This window comes from Aulostomus chinensis, chromosome 19, assembly GCF_037954235.1.
Source record: "Aulostomus chinensis isolate RoL2024-O1b breed Wild chromosome 19, RoL_Achi_v1.0, whole genome shotgun sequence".
Lineage (NCBI taxonomy): Eukaryota > Metazoa > Chordata > Actinopteri > Syngnathiformes > Aulostomidae > Aulostomus > Aulostomus chinensis.
This window is the reverse complement of record NC_141338.1, coordinates 2,207,485-2,220,036: the sequence shown is the minus strand read 5'-3', so window position 1 is coordinate 2,220,036 and position 12,552 is coordinate 2,207,485. Positions and strand designations below refer to the sequence as shown.

At 49.3% G+C, this 12,552-nt stretch overlaps 3 protein-coding genes across 3 annotated transcripts; 1 reads left to right on the top strand and 2 right to left on the bottom strand.

Moving 5' to 3' along the window:
- Positions 1-527: 527 nt before the first annotated feature.
- On the bottom strand, positions 528-5,509 carry enoph1 (enolase-phosphatase 1). Its single transcript, XM_086187268.1, has 6 exons — positions 4,575-5,509; positions 3,846-3,947; positions 3,153-3,355; positions 2,534-2,666; positions 2,309-2,432; positions 528-1,879 (listed from the first exon to the last, which is right to left on the bottom strand). Exons 1-6 carry the CDS (start codon positions 4,656-4,658, stop codon positions 1,740-1,742), a joined length of 786 nt encoding a protein of 261 aa, XP_086043394.1. The 5' UTR covers positions 4,659-5,509; the 3' UTR covers positions 528-1,739.
- On the top strand, positions 5,002-9,542 carry LOC147243636 (heterogeneous nuclear ribonucleoprotein D0-like). The gene is made up of 8 exons (XM_086187267.1): positions 5,002-5,586; positions 6,085-6,253; positions 6,401-6,562; positions 6,667-6,798; positions 6,871-6,970; positions 7,426-7,572; positions 7,719-7,812; positions 9,067-9,542. The coding sequence occupies exons 1-7, from the start codon at positions 5,423-5,425 to the stop codon at positions 7,784-7,786; spliced, it is 942 nt and encodes a 313-aa protein (XP_086043393.1). The 5' UTR covers positions 5,002-5,422; the 3' UTR covers positions 7,787-7,812; positions 9,067-9,542.
- Positions 9,310-12,314, bottom strand: LOC147243635 (vesicle-associated membrane protein 3). Its single transcript, XM_086187270.1, has 3 exons — positions 12,058-12,314; positions 10,375-10,545; positions 9,310-9,780 (listed from the first exon to the last, which is right to left on the bottom strand). The coding sequence occupies exons 1-3, from the start codon at positions 12,058-12,060 to the stop codon at positions 9,643-9,645; spliced, it is 312 nt and encodes a 103-aa protein (XP_086043396.1). The 5' UTR covers positions 12,061-12,314; the 3' UTR covers positions 9,310-9,642.
- Positions 12,315-12,552: the final 238 nt, after the last annotated feature.

Genomic DNA, 12,552 nt, shown 5'->3' with positions numbered 1-12,552 from the left:
TGTATCAGCGCCAGCACCCGTTGAACTACCCAACCCAGCTGAAGTTGTTTTACTGTAGAAATTTAGGACCGGAAGTCCTCGTTTACGTGATGGGAGGCTGGCCTGATGTCACCAGATGGGTTGAGTTACCGTGTGTGTGTGTGTGTGTGTGTGTGTGTTCTTTAATAAGCTTGAAACAACAAAGTCCCTGGGATGCTGCGCTGTTCAGTACAATGCAGTTTCTGAGTTCAGGTACAAATATTTGTACTGCAAACCGATGTGCGATGGATTCAGAGACAGGGAGTCTTTGGACAGTTGGACGGGTCTGCAGGAGCGTCTCCGTCTTCCAGCCTCCATCCTGACACTCGTCACCAACACTTTGACTCCAGGATGAACTGGGGATTTTCTGGTGGTCAAAGGTCAAGGTCACCAACCAGCGATGAGGTCGCTGCAGCCGCACGTCCCGGAGTGAACCTGAGAGTAGGCCTCAGGTCGGGGGGTGGACTGATGTAGGGATGCTGCTGAGGACGGATGGAGACACGCTCGGGTGTGAGACAAGGCATTTATTGTTAGGTGGTCATCTCCGTGGTTACGCATCACACATAAATCATCACTCTTAGGCAACTTTTCATGACCCACGTGAACAACGGCACATTAAACAGACGTCTGGAGACATTTAGACAAAGTCTGACATGAGGAGCGAGTGACGTCACGGTGACTGCTGCTCTACAGAGAACCCACGAGAACACGCGGAACCCCTCGGCCACAGAAAAAAAACACAGACATGAGAAGAGCTGTGTGTGTGTGTGTGTGTTTACAGAGGTGACGAGGAATCAAAACCGTCTATGGAGGACAGAAGCAGCCACAACCTGAACCAAACACACGGACCCCAGAGCTCATGGCCACGCCTCTAAATCAACCCAAGGAGACGGAAGTCGCTTCTGGTTTCACCTTCATTTAACTTCCCTTATTTCCATATCATGGATTAATTTAAATCCTTATTTACTTTCACTTTTTTTTTTTTTTTAAGTGTTTCTCCACATTTATTGATGCGCTTTCATTTCCACTTTGTGAACGTTCCACCTCGCTGGTCATCTGAGACTGAGGAAGCAGAAACGACAACAAAATCACTGGAACTCACCAGTTTTAGGACTTAAGGAAGAAAAAGCACTGGGAAGACATAAATACATCGAAAAATGTTGTGAAAATGAGACAGAAAAACGGGAATATGAACAAAAGGTGAACTCACAGAAGCAAATTGAGAAGTGACATCAGTTCACGCCATTTTCTCTCAACCAACATCTGATTTTGATTCATGTTTACATTCGTTTACTGACGTTCTATTTCTTGAGTCACCTCCCTGTTTGTCTGATTTTGAACTGTGGCGGTTTTGGTCCTCCATAGAACACGACTAGCGTGTCGTTGAACTCGATCGGGAGGTTCAGATCGTCACACGTGGTTCATCTAAAAAGGTAAAAAAAAAAAAAAAGGTCCAGAACCCTCCGTCGGTGGGCAGTTCCGCTGACGCTGGGGAACCTCTTCTCTGCAGATGTTCTGGCCTGACGACAGCGGCGTTCCGTTTGTTCCACTCGAGCGTTGCCAGACGTTAGAGCGTCATTGTGAAGGCTAGTTAGCCGCGGCGTAGTCCAGGCAGCGCGTCGTCCTCCTACACTTGGATCAAACTACAGAAACGGAGGGGAAGGAAGGGGGGGGGTCATCAGGACGTGGGGGAGGAGTTCTCCCTCTCCACCCCCACACTGTTAAACGCGTCCCGTCAGATCCAGTTGGCTAAAGGACGTGATGAGGTGATAGTGGGAGCGCTCCTCATCCGTCAGCTCCGTGTTTCCGGGCCGGACCACCATCACCACGTTCACGCCGGCGTCCTCAGCTGCCTTCGCCTCTGCAACCACAGACCCAAGGTTACACACAGGACCCTCGAACGCAGAGACCAAGAAGACCTCTCACTCTCACACACACACACACACACACACACACACACTCCAGAACTGAACCGCTCACCCAGAACTTCATCATCTCCTGTAGTGCACGACTCTCCCTCACAAATATCTCGCCAGCGCCATCTTGAAAATGCCACTCAACTCCCAACAGGAAACCAAGGGCAGCCGGTCGACGCTCATGTCGGGTCACAATGATCGAGGTCCGAGTTGCTGACACTAGTGTGTACTTGTTGGCTCGCGTCTAAGATCGCGTCCGTACGACTGAGGAAGACTCATGTGACTGAATCGTGGCTCCGTGACGATAAAGAGGAGTTCTGGGTGAGCGGTTCGGTTTTGGACGGACGACCCGGCGGTGACGGACAAGTACGAACCTCGAGTGACATCTGTCAGGAACGTGATCTCCTCGGGCTGACAGCCAATCCTCTCGGCAATCCTTTCGTAGCTTTTACTGTCGACCTTCGCCCCGATGGTGGTGTCAAAGTGTCCATCGAACAACTGCGGGAGGAGGAAGAGGAGGATTAGGGGGGCGGGGTCATCAGACGCAACACAACAGCACCGGTTTGTCATGTGAAGACAAAAGCAGCGGCCCGACTCACGTCTAAGACGTCTCCCTCCACCGAGAACCCGAACAGCAGCTTCTGAGCCTCCACGCTCCCAGACGAGTAGATGAAAACCTTCAGGCCGAGAGCTCGCCACCGCCGGATGGATGGGGTCACGTCCTCATACACCCTGTTAGCAACCACACACCTTCAGGTTGATAGATGCGCTCCGTTCACGACGGCCACAACGCCACGATAATCAGTTCAAACTGCCAGAAAATTCATCTAGAAACATCAAGACCTCGGCGTTGTTCCCCTGAAGACGCAGGAAGGAGCCGTTCACGTTTGTCATCGTTTGGTCAGCTTCAAGAATCTGACACGAATCTAAAATAATGATCGATACCTGCTGGTAATACACCAATATAATCGTCTCTCACACACACACAAAGCATTTTGCATATCGATGTTTTGTCATTTCGATATGTAGATAAACAGGCGTGAGAGCTTCAGGTGAACTGGAAGGAACTTGTTATTTAGATACCATATATGGAACCCAGCTGTCCTCCATCTTTGTAGTTTCTAGCTAAACTAAAGCTCAGAACTGCGGAGGCGTGTGCGTTCATGGTGAGTGCATTTCTCGGAATTGAACCCATGTCGAGACGATGCGTCCACTTACTCGCCTTTGATTCTCCCCGACGCGTACGCCGCCCTCCACATGTGACCCTGCAGCTGTTTGAGAGCCGTGGACTTCCTGTCTGCCTCCATCTGCCACAACACGCTGTCCACCACCTCTCTGATGGCCTTCTCCTCGTCCGTGTGGACCGTCTGGTCCACGGCGTGCACGGGACACGCCCGGTTCTGTCTCATGTCCTCTTCAATCTGTCACAGAGGCATCAGAGCAGCTGTCAGAAGGATCTGGGGCTGTTGCACGTGATCAACATCTACAGAAACCTTAGAGAACACGCGGAACCGAGCGGCCACGGAAGGAAACGTGTCACACGGACACCAGCAGAGCAATCCAGCTGTGAGTGTGAGTGTGTGTGTGTGTGTGTATGTTTACAAAGGGGACAGTAATGAGGACTGAATGTAAATCATCTTTGAGAAAACGGTGATACATTTTACGTTTTTTACGAAGAAACTCCCATCATGTGTTCATGTATTTATGAAGCATCCGCCCCGCTGACACGTTCAGGTTCTGATTGTCAGCAAAGGAAATACAGATCGATAATGTTTAATCTATCAGCTTTTGGATCATCCGGAGGAGCGGCGCCGCCTCCCCCCGCCAGTGGGGTTCCATCGGGAGCGGCCTCCAGCAGCATGTCAGGTGAGCGCCTGTGGGTTCCTTTAGTCCCGTTTGTAAAGTCACTACCTGTTTCTTCAGCAGATGGACGTCTTGTTTGCACTCGTCTTCCTCCCAGTGAGTGGACAGGTAATCCTCCAGATGCTCCCTGATGTAGGGAAACAAGATGTCCTGGAAACCACATGAGCGGCGTTACCAGAGGGAGGGGCACAAGCTCATAGTTCCTCTCTTTAATTGGTTAGAACAAGTTATATCTTGTGATCACGACATAGTATGTGTGTCTCTCTCTCTCTCTCTGAGACATCAGACAAAACAAGCTGGTTATTTATTTTACTATTATTATTGGTTGTTTCTATTGTCAGAACAATAACCACGAGCACAGCTGTCGTGTATCGACAAAGTATCGCGATATCAAATGAATGTGGCGTTAAATACAAAGGACAGACGTCGGTGAAGACGTCTGGTATGTCAGAGCTTTTGGAAAGTTTTCCGTCAGACTGACGTCTGAGATGCAAATTGCAAGTGAAAATCTGGTAATTCCCACGGACTTGAACGCGGCACCACTTCCAATCATACCTTGACTGTAAATGTTGTGATAATTAGGCTTTATGGCCTCTGGTTGCCTTATCATAACTACAAAGTGATAAATATGAGCAGGAGCGAGGAGGACATGAAGGTGTGACAGCTAGCTCCATGCTACCCGCTGACTGGCATTAATTAGCGTAGCATAATTAGCCCCCCCCCCCCCCCAAACGGCATGCGATTCTCACAGCAGCAGATCCGTTGTCTAAAACCTACCTTTACAAACGTGATTGGCGTCGTTGTGCCTTCAATATCCAGCAGGAGAACACTGGTGCAGGCGGGGATCGAAACAGTGGCCATTTTTAAGGCGAGTCTGCAGCTGCTTGGCTGACGTTAGCTTAATTAGCAACGCCGGAAGGCTCGCTAACGCTGGTCACTCGCCGGGCAGGGGAAGCCGTTAACGGTGTTTGAAAGCTAAGAAACGTGTCTACCTCAGTAGGAGCTGCCCACTAGCTTATCTATCACAACCATCTCCAAGCAGCTAACGTTGGCTTCACACAGACAGCAGCGAGCACACATGTTCGGGCTGTCACTACGGCCTCCAGCTCGGTAGGTGGCGGCAGAGAGCCTGTTTGGACGTGGACGGTCCGTGTGAGTCCTTCTTTAAATATTTAACACATTGACCTCTAGATTAATTTGCCGTTTGATTCTTCTGCTCGACATAAATGACGCCGCAAAATGAATAAAAATGTCGCACTACTAAGGGGCGTGTCGGTGGTTTTTTCATCGCCGTGGGTGGCGCATTTGAAACTTGTTGGCCGAACGTCAATCATCGAAGAAGAGAAGTGCGCGACGAAGAAGGGAGACGAAGAAGAACTGCGATGAAAACAAAAATGATGCACATCACCTATCTTTAGATATTGCAACATAAACGCATTTGCTTCAGTGTAACCTGTTTTTTTCTGCATTGAGACAAACTCAGATCTACTGAGGGGGACAAGCTAGCTTGCTGTAATTAGCGCCGCGACTTTTAGCCCACTAGCTTAGCTTCTACGGGGAACTCTGACGTAGACGACTAGCCTTTTAGCTGCTAGCTTTAGTGGCGGAAAAAAAACACAAACAACATGTCGGACGACTGCGAATTCAGCGAGGACGCGAGCATCATGAGAATGGAGGAGGACGGAGAGGCGAACAGCGACGACCCGATGTCGGCGGCGGACTGCGGCCTGATGGGGGGCGAGGCCGAGGGGTCGAGGATTGACGCCAGCAAGAATGAAGAGGATGAAGGGTACGTTCACGCCTGCTGCGTTCAGTTCTTCGTGCATTGAGGCATCTTTTCCTCCTTTTAAATAGTGAGGAACACGGAAACTCCTGCAGCCACAAACGTTCACTCGCATGACAGCAGGGGGTCTCCCCTACACGGCTTGACTCTCAGAACGCCCCCACCCCCCCCCCGAGAGCTTTGATAGACGATTTCAGAAAAAAATCCTGGTAGAAGCAGCATCACTAAACCTGACTTTCAATGTTAGATCCCATCAGTGTCAGAAATAAAAATAATAATAATGATAATGAGGTCATTTTGCTTGGTACCCTCAAGGATGCTGAGAGTCCTCAGAGACCAGCACCATTAGAAGCCTGATCACGAGTCTCCAGCAGAGCTGCTCAACCATCTTCACGCTGTCTTTACTGAAACCTGCGTGGAAGAATGTTAGCTTGTTTCCTGTTGAATGTCCCGTCTGTCCTGTGCTGGCTGATCGAGTGTCTCGTGACTTGTTGGTGTGAACAGGAAGATGTTTGTGGGCGGCCTCAGCTGGGACACCACCAAGAAGGACCTGAAGGACTACTTCGCCAAGTTTGGAGAGGTTGTAGATTGCACTCTGAAACTGGACCCCATGACCGGCCGTTCCAGGGGCTTCGGCTTTGTGCTCTTTAAAGAACCTGAAAGTGTTGACAAGGTATCGTCCCGTCGCGTGTCCACACTTGTCAGTTTATTAGGGAGCTCATGCAGGAGGACAGAACCGGCCTGTAATAATTAGAAAAGCGTCACCTGACACTTGTCCATATTCTATATGTTGTAAATAATGGCTGCCTCTGTTCTGAAGGTTACAGCTCAGAAGGAACATAAACTCAATGGGAAAGTCATCGATCCTAAAAAAGCCAAGGCCATGAAGAGCAAGGAGCCGGTCAAGAAGATCTTTGTGGGCGGTCTCTCTCCAGACACTCCCGAGGAGAAAGTTAGAGAGTACTTCGCCACCTTCGGCGAGGTACGCGTCTCTGTGACCTCCCCCGTGTAGCTCAGTCAGATGTTAATCACATGTCCTGAATGCGAGGGGAACGTGTTTGATTGGTGCTTTTGTGGTCTGAACAGTTGGAGTCGATCGAACTGCCCATGGAGAACAAAACGAACAAACGGAGAGGCTTCTGCTTCATCACCTTCAAAGAGGAGGAGCCCGTGAAAATGATCATGGAGAAGAAGTACCACAACATTGGACTCAGCAAGGTACACACACACACACACACACAGTTTCACGATCTGGATGGAAACACACCAACGTAGTTTGCTTCCCTGCAGTGTGAAATAAAGGTGGCGATGTCCAAGGAGCAGTACCAGCAGCAGCAGTACTGGGGCGGCAGGGGCGGGTACTCCTCCAGGTCTCGAGGAAGAGGAGGCGGTGAGTGGACCGGATCCCATTCGCTTCAGTTCCTCCTGATGCAGGCGTCCTCCATCGTGGTGGCTCACTGTCGCCCCGGGGGTTAATGGGTCGATCATCTCTGGTACGGCAGAGGCGGTGAGGTTCGGCTGCTCACCGCTTCAGCCGGTTCACACAAGGCTCACTTAAAAAAGAGGCGTCTGATGTAGTCCTTGCATGTGGCGCTGTGACAGCGGTGATGTAACAGTAACATTGTTAGCGGGACTACAACAGGAAACTGCAGGTGAGTGACATGGTAGGATGGGTGTAACTGTTCGGTTACGCTGGCGGTGACAGCATTGGTAGCCACACACTGGACTCCCTCGGACCTGCGCGTTTCAGATGTCTGAAGCTGTGTGGGTGAGCGAAGTTCTTCATTCCTCCCGGTTGTGAGTGGAGTGCTAAAAGTGTGTCGTTTTGATGGTGTTTGATTTCAGGTCCCAATCAAAATTGGAACCAGGGTTATGGTAACTACTGGAACCAGGGCTACGGGAACTACGGCTACAGTAACCAAGGCTACGGAGGCTACGGCGGCTACGATTACTCCGGTTACAACAACTATTACGGATACGGCGGCGACAGCAGTAAGTTGACTTATGCCCGAGAGGCAGCCAGGTCCCACTGAGAATCAACACTCCCCGTGATTGGCTGTCGTGTGCGTGTGTGTGCGTGTGCGTGTGTGTGTGTGTGTGTGTGTGTGTGTGTGTGTGCGCGTGTTGACCTCTCCTAGATCAGTCTGCTGGCTACGGCAAGTCGCCACGGCGTGGCGGTCACACCAACAGTTACAAGCCGTATTGAGCGGAGGAGTCCTCGTATTCTCGTAGGTACGTGAAGACAGAAATCCTGCTGTTCCTTTAAACTTAGTTATACTTACTTTGCTGTTTGGTAACATTATGAATAATTTCCTCTTATAAATTTCTTTTTCTCAGCACCCTCAAGTGCTTTTCAGTAGTGGTAACATAGAGGCTACTCAGTCTTGTGGACATTATTGTAACAGCCGGCCTTCTGCTGCCTCTTTTGCACCTTCTTTTTTTTTTTTTTTTTTTTTAAAGTGTAGAGTTAACAGGTAAAGTACTACTACTACTACTACTACTACTACTACTACTACTACTACAGAGTAAATGGATGCCAAAGTTAAGGATGTGCAAGGAAAGAGAAAACGAAGTATGTTGTCTCCTAACTCTGACATACCTTGTTTGTACCTGCCAGCGGAGCTTCCTTGCAGGCCATCAGCTGACTCCCAGATACTCTCAGGGCCCGCTCAATGCGGACCGGGTACGAGAAGCATACGCTCTCGAATGCTGCCATTTGGTATGGTCTTACAACATCCTGTATCAGCATTTCAAAACTAAACAATATGGGACACGTCCAGCTTTGTCATCTTTCTTTCCATTTTAATTTGTTTGCAACTGTATGTAATGTAAAACGTAAAATCTACACATGTAATTGTCATTTTTTACAGGCCCTTACTCCCCCACAAGTAATGATTATAAATATGAAACTAAAATTAACTATTTGTTTTCCAAAGGATACTACAGCATTCTCTGGACTTTCCAGTTCCTATTGTTAATATACATGTACTAATAATCACAATTGAAATGCTTGTTTCTTTATTTAGCCCTCGTAGCCAGTAGTCCATGAGCTAAAAGCTGGTTCGTATTTGGAGGCTACAGTGTTGGGGGATAAAGTGCTTTTACTTTGTCGACTTGTATTCTGTTCTGTGTTACTGACAGCGATGGAAAAGACTCCTCCTTTTTGTTAATTTTCCTGTAACAAATTTTCCTCTTAACCTTTTTTGGTAAAACAAGAAGAATCTTAAAGTGTCGCCACATTTTCCAGAAATTTGCATGGAATGTTTTCTTTAATGTGTATTTTTTGACCATTCGAAGGTTTCTCCTATTTGATATTTGAACATTTCCTCAGGCTTTCTAGGACTTTAACTGTAAAACAATAATTGCTCCCCGCTTGGTTTTTTTTCATATTATTTTTGGCATTATAGACATGGGGGATTCCTCTGTTTCTGTGCTAAAGCAGATTTGTGTTCATCTCTAGCTGATTTGTTTGTTTGTTTTTCGTAGGTGTCACGGTGATGATGATGTCAGTGGGCGGAGCAACGGCGACAGTGATGATGTAGTGACATAACTGAAGAGCACTATGACCTACATTTCCTCGACATTTACCGGAGTATTTGTTGGATCTTTTTTTTGGGGGGGGGGATTTTGATGTTTCGCGTTTCTTTAGAGAGTTTTAGCAGTTTCTGGGTTCCTCGTCCTTCCAGTTGTTTTTTTTGTATTTAATGTTCTCAGACGTTCTGTGACTTGCTTCAGTTGCTTTATTACTTTGCTGAAACGGTAGATTGGTTGGAACAGATCACACATATATACAGTACTGTGGTAGCAAACTGCGTTGTTACATTTATCTTCTTCATCATCGTCATCATTCTTATAATACAGTCACACACACACACACACACACACACACACACACATATATATATATATAAATATATATATACACAGTGTATTAAACATCAATGGTGACAAAATAAACTCTTATTTGGATTGGTGATCTTTTTTCAAACATTCATCGTGGTGTTGAGTCACGTTCGGAGTGTTCAGGGACCTCAGAGTCCGGTTCCTTCATGTACCCGGGTTCTATATGACGTTTGTGGCGAAGAGGATGATGAGGATGAGGATGATGGTCACAACCACGCCGATGATAGCCATCATCTTAATGTTCTTCCACCAGTACTTCCTCGCCACGCGGGTGGAGGTTCTCTGGAACGAGTCGGCCTGGGGGGGGGGGTGCAGCAGCAGAGATGGGAGAAACGGTGAAAACTCAGGAAACGTTCCGACGCAACCGTCGCAGAACACGCAGACGATCAGAGTTCCAAACATCTCGCACCGGACTCTGGACATGAACTCTGCTGCAGCATCAACGACCTCTGACCTCAACTTTCACAAGGACATGCATTTATGTTTTCCTTTCAATTCAAGGTAGAGGCTTTTTATCACTCTTCTGTTCATATAGATTTATTTATTTACATGAATACATACATGTGTGTAAACGTTACATTAAAGGGGGTGGGGTTACAAGTGTAGGATCCCCGTTTTACTGGATAACTCGGTTCTGCGGCGCCACCAATGACCTCATGTCGTGAGAGCAGCAAGTTCACACTTCATCTCAGGATTTAAAGAAAACATTCAAAAAAAATCAATGATTTCAGGTGTTGGAGATCTTGGTGTGAAAACTCCAACCATCAGATGAGGGCAGCGGGGGAAACGGTGCTCCAGTTCCCTCTGGAACCAAGTCGGCCTGAAGTATCAAGTCACCCAAACTGAGAACAAACACTGGCGAGTCGCCAACCAGTGAGCAGAAACACTCACCGACGCCTGCAGGTCGTCAGTCTTGCCGATGAGGTCGTCAAGCCGGTCTCCTCGCTCCAGAACTTTGTTGATGTTGTCCTTCAGAATGACCTTCACCTCGTTGACCTGACCTTGGACTTGGTCAAGCTTGGCGGGCGAGGTAGCGGCGGGGGGCTGCGCGCCGGTGTCAGCCTGTGAGAAACACGTGTGAATGTACTGAATTCTGAGGTGAAGGAGCCGAGAGTTCCCAGTGACCAGAGAGTAGAAGTTTTAACACCTGGATCAGGCGAGTCCTGATCCACAGGAGCGTCAGACCTGGGAGTGCACGTCAGACCTGGGAGTGCACGTCAAACCTGGGAGTGCACGTCAGACCTGGGAGTGCACGTCAGACCTGGGAGTGCACGTCAGACCTGGGAGTGCACGTCAGACCTGGGAGTGCACGTCAGACCTGGGAGTGCACAGACTCAAGCTGAAGTTCTCACAAATGCAACTCAACGGGACTTCCATCAACTTTTACGAGACAATAAGGAGGTCACAAGGATTCTGTCTTTGAGTAAAACCAGAACGGAACTTGAGGAGTTCGCATCCACGTAACACAAAAAATCCATCAAAAGGCCTGGAGGTTCAGTGGTTCTGGTGGAACCGGGGGAGCCTGGGGCAGGAACAGGTCTAGGTGACCAACTGAGGCCTTCGCCGCAGCAGTCGACTGCTGGTCGTTTCTAACTGGCAGCAAAAACTGACCAAAAAAAAATCCAGATGTGCGGAGTAATGCAGGTGGATGTGTTGCTGCTGCGGGTTGTTGTGTTTTCTACAGCGGCGACGACAAAGCGGGCAGGACGAAGACAGCAAGGCCCGATCTGAGTGAATCTGGCGCCACGGCGGGTTGAAGCACATCGCACAACGGCCGCTACCAAAGAAGACGCAACTTCGCAAAGATTTTAAAGCGATAATTCACCCACGAGTGGAAGCCCAGTCAGCGTTTGTCAGGAGTCACACTGACACTGACAGACAGGCGGGGGGAGGTTTTAGTCCACGAGAGAAACTGCTAGAGTTTCACAGGAAAATGTGTTGCAGTTTGCTCCCAAAGAACTGACGTGAACGGAGGCCAAGACCCAAACAAGAGGAAAAAAGGAAAAAGCTGCTTGTCTGACGTCACCCGAGCGTCCTGAGGCCTCGGCAGGCCGAGCTGTTCTGAGGAGCCTCACCAAAAACACGGCGTCACGGCGGTTGGCTGCAGGCTACACCGGGGCTAAGAGCACCAGGCTGGGGATGTTCGTCTGTTAGCAGGAAGAAGTCGAATCAAGCTGGTTTTCACCAGGCTTGATGGAGGGTGGTGGAGAAATGAACCGTTTCTTTGTCCAGCACTTTAACGTCACATGTTAGCAAGAGGTTTGGTGGAAGAGTAAACTGGTTCACCAGCAGGAGTGCTTGGAAACAATCATGGTCAAAGAAGGGAATGAAGCCAGTAAACCGTGTCCCAACCTCACTTCCTGTAACGGTGTCAACAGGAAGGAGCTGTCAGTTGCAGCGGTGGCCGGTCCCTCACCAGGGCGCACCAACCACTGCGCCTGCCACCGTAAACCTGCGTGAACCAAACACACCAACAGATCTGCTCCTGCGAAGGAGAATCACTGCAGAGGATGAAGAGTCATTCTGAGGAGAAGAAGAAGAGGAGGAGTGCAGTAAGGAAGCGAGAGCGCTCACCATAGCAGCTCCGTCTTCAGTCTCAGCCCAAAGGAAAACGCAGAGTCGCCTCCTGCCCGTAGAGTCAACAAGCGCCGAGATGCGTCGCTCCTGTGACTGAGTGAGTCACCCAGAGCAAACGTCCAGTGAAGGCTGGAGCTCCCCCGTTACTCATTAACCACCTGCGACCTCAGTCAAAGTCCCTCTGGCTCCAGCGCTTCCACACACAGCCAAACGCTACCATGTCCTCCTCGCAAGAGGAACTGCAACCGCAACGGTTCAGATGAACTGACAGATGTCTGTGATTTACATACCGTCAGCTGACGCGGGCCAGAGCTGCTCTGCTCCGCCTGGTCAAGGCCTGCGAGGTCCAGGTCACTTGTTGCTTCACGCGGCTTCCTGGTCCCGTGTTGTCAGCTGCCTCTCAAACCTCTCAACCAGAAGGGGGTCCATGAAGACCCCCCCCCCCCCCCACAGGGTTCTAGTGTAGGAGGAAGAGCCAGAGCATTTGCTTTG

Bases quoted from the DNA above. Each gene is read 5' to 3' on its own strand.
- enoph1 (XM_086187268.1), bottom strand. From the start codon at position 4,658: ATGGCCACTGTTTCGATCCCCGCCTGCACCAGTGTTCTCCTGCTGGAT. The intron at 2,667-3,152 runs GTAAGTGGACGC...GGTTGCTAACAG, and splicing joins TCGGGGAGAATCAAAGGCGA to GGTGTATGAGGACGTGACCC. The intron at 2,433-2,533 runs GTGAGTCGGGCC...CTCCTCCCGCAG, and splicing joins TGGAGGGAGACGTCTTAGAC to TTGTTCGATGGACACTTTGA.
- LOC147243636 (XM_086187267.1), top strand. From the start codon at position 5,423: ATGTCGGACGACTGCGAATTCAGCGAGGACGCGAGCATCATGAGAATG. The intron at 6,563-6,666 runs GTACGCGTCTCT...TGGTCTGAACAG, and splicing joins ACTTCGCCACCTTCGGCGAG to TTGGAGTCGATCGAACTGCC. The intron at 6,799-6,870 runs GTACACACACAC...GCTTCCCTGCAG, and splicing joins ACAACATTGGACTCAGCAAG to TGTGAAATAAAGGTGGCGAT.
- LOC147243635 (XM_086187270.1), bottom strand. The intron at 9,781-10,374 runs GTGAGTGTTTCT...CCCCCCCCCCAG, and splicing joins CTGACGACCTGCAGGCGTCG to GCCGACTCGTTCCAGAGAAC.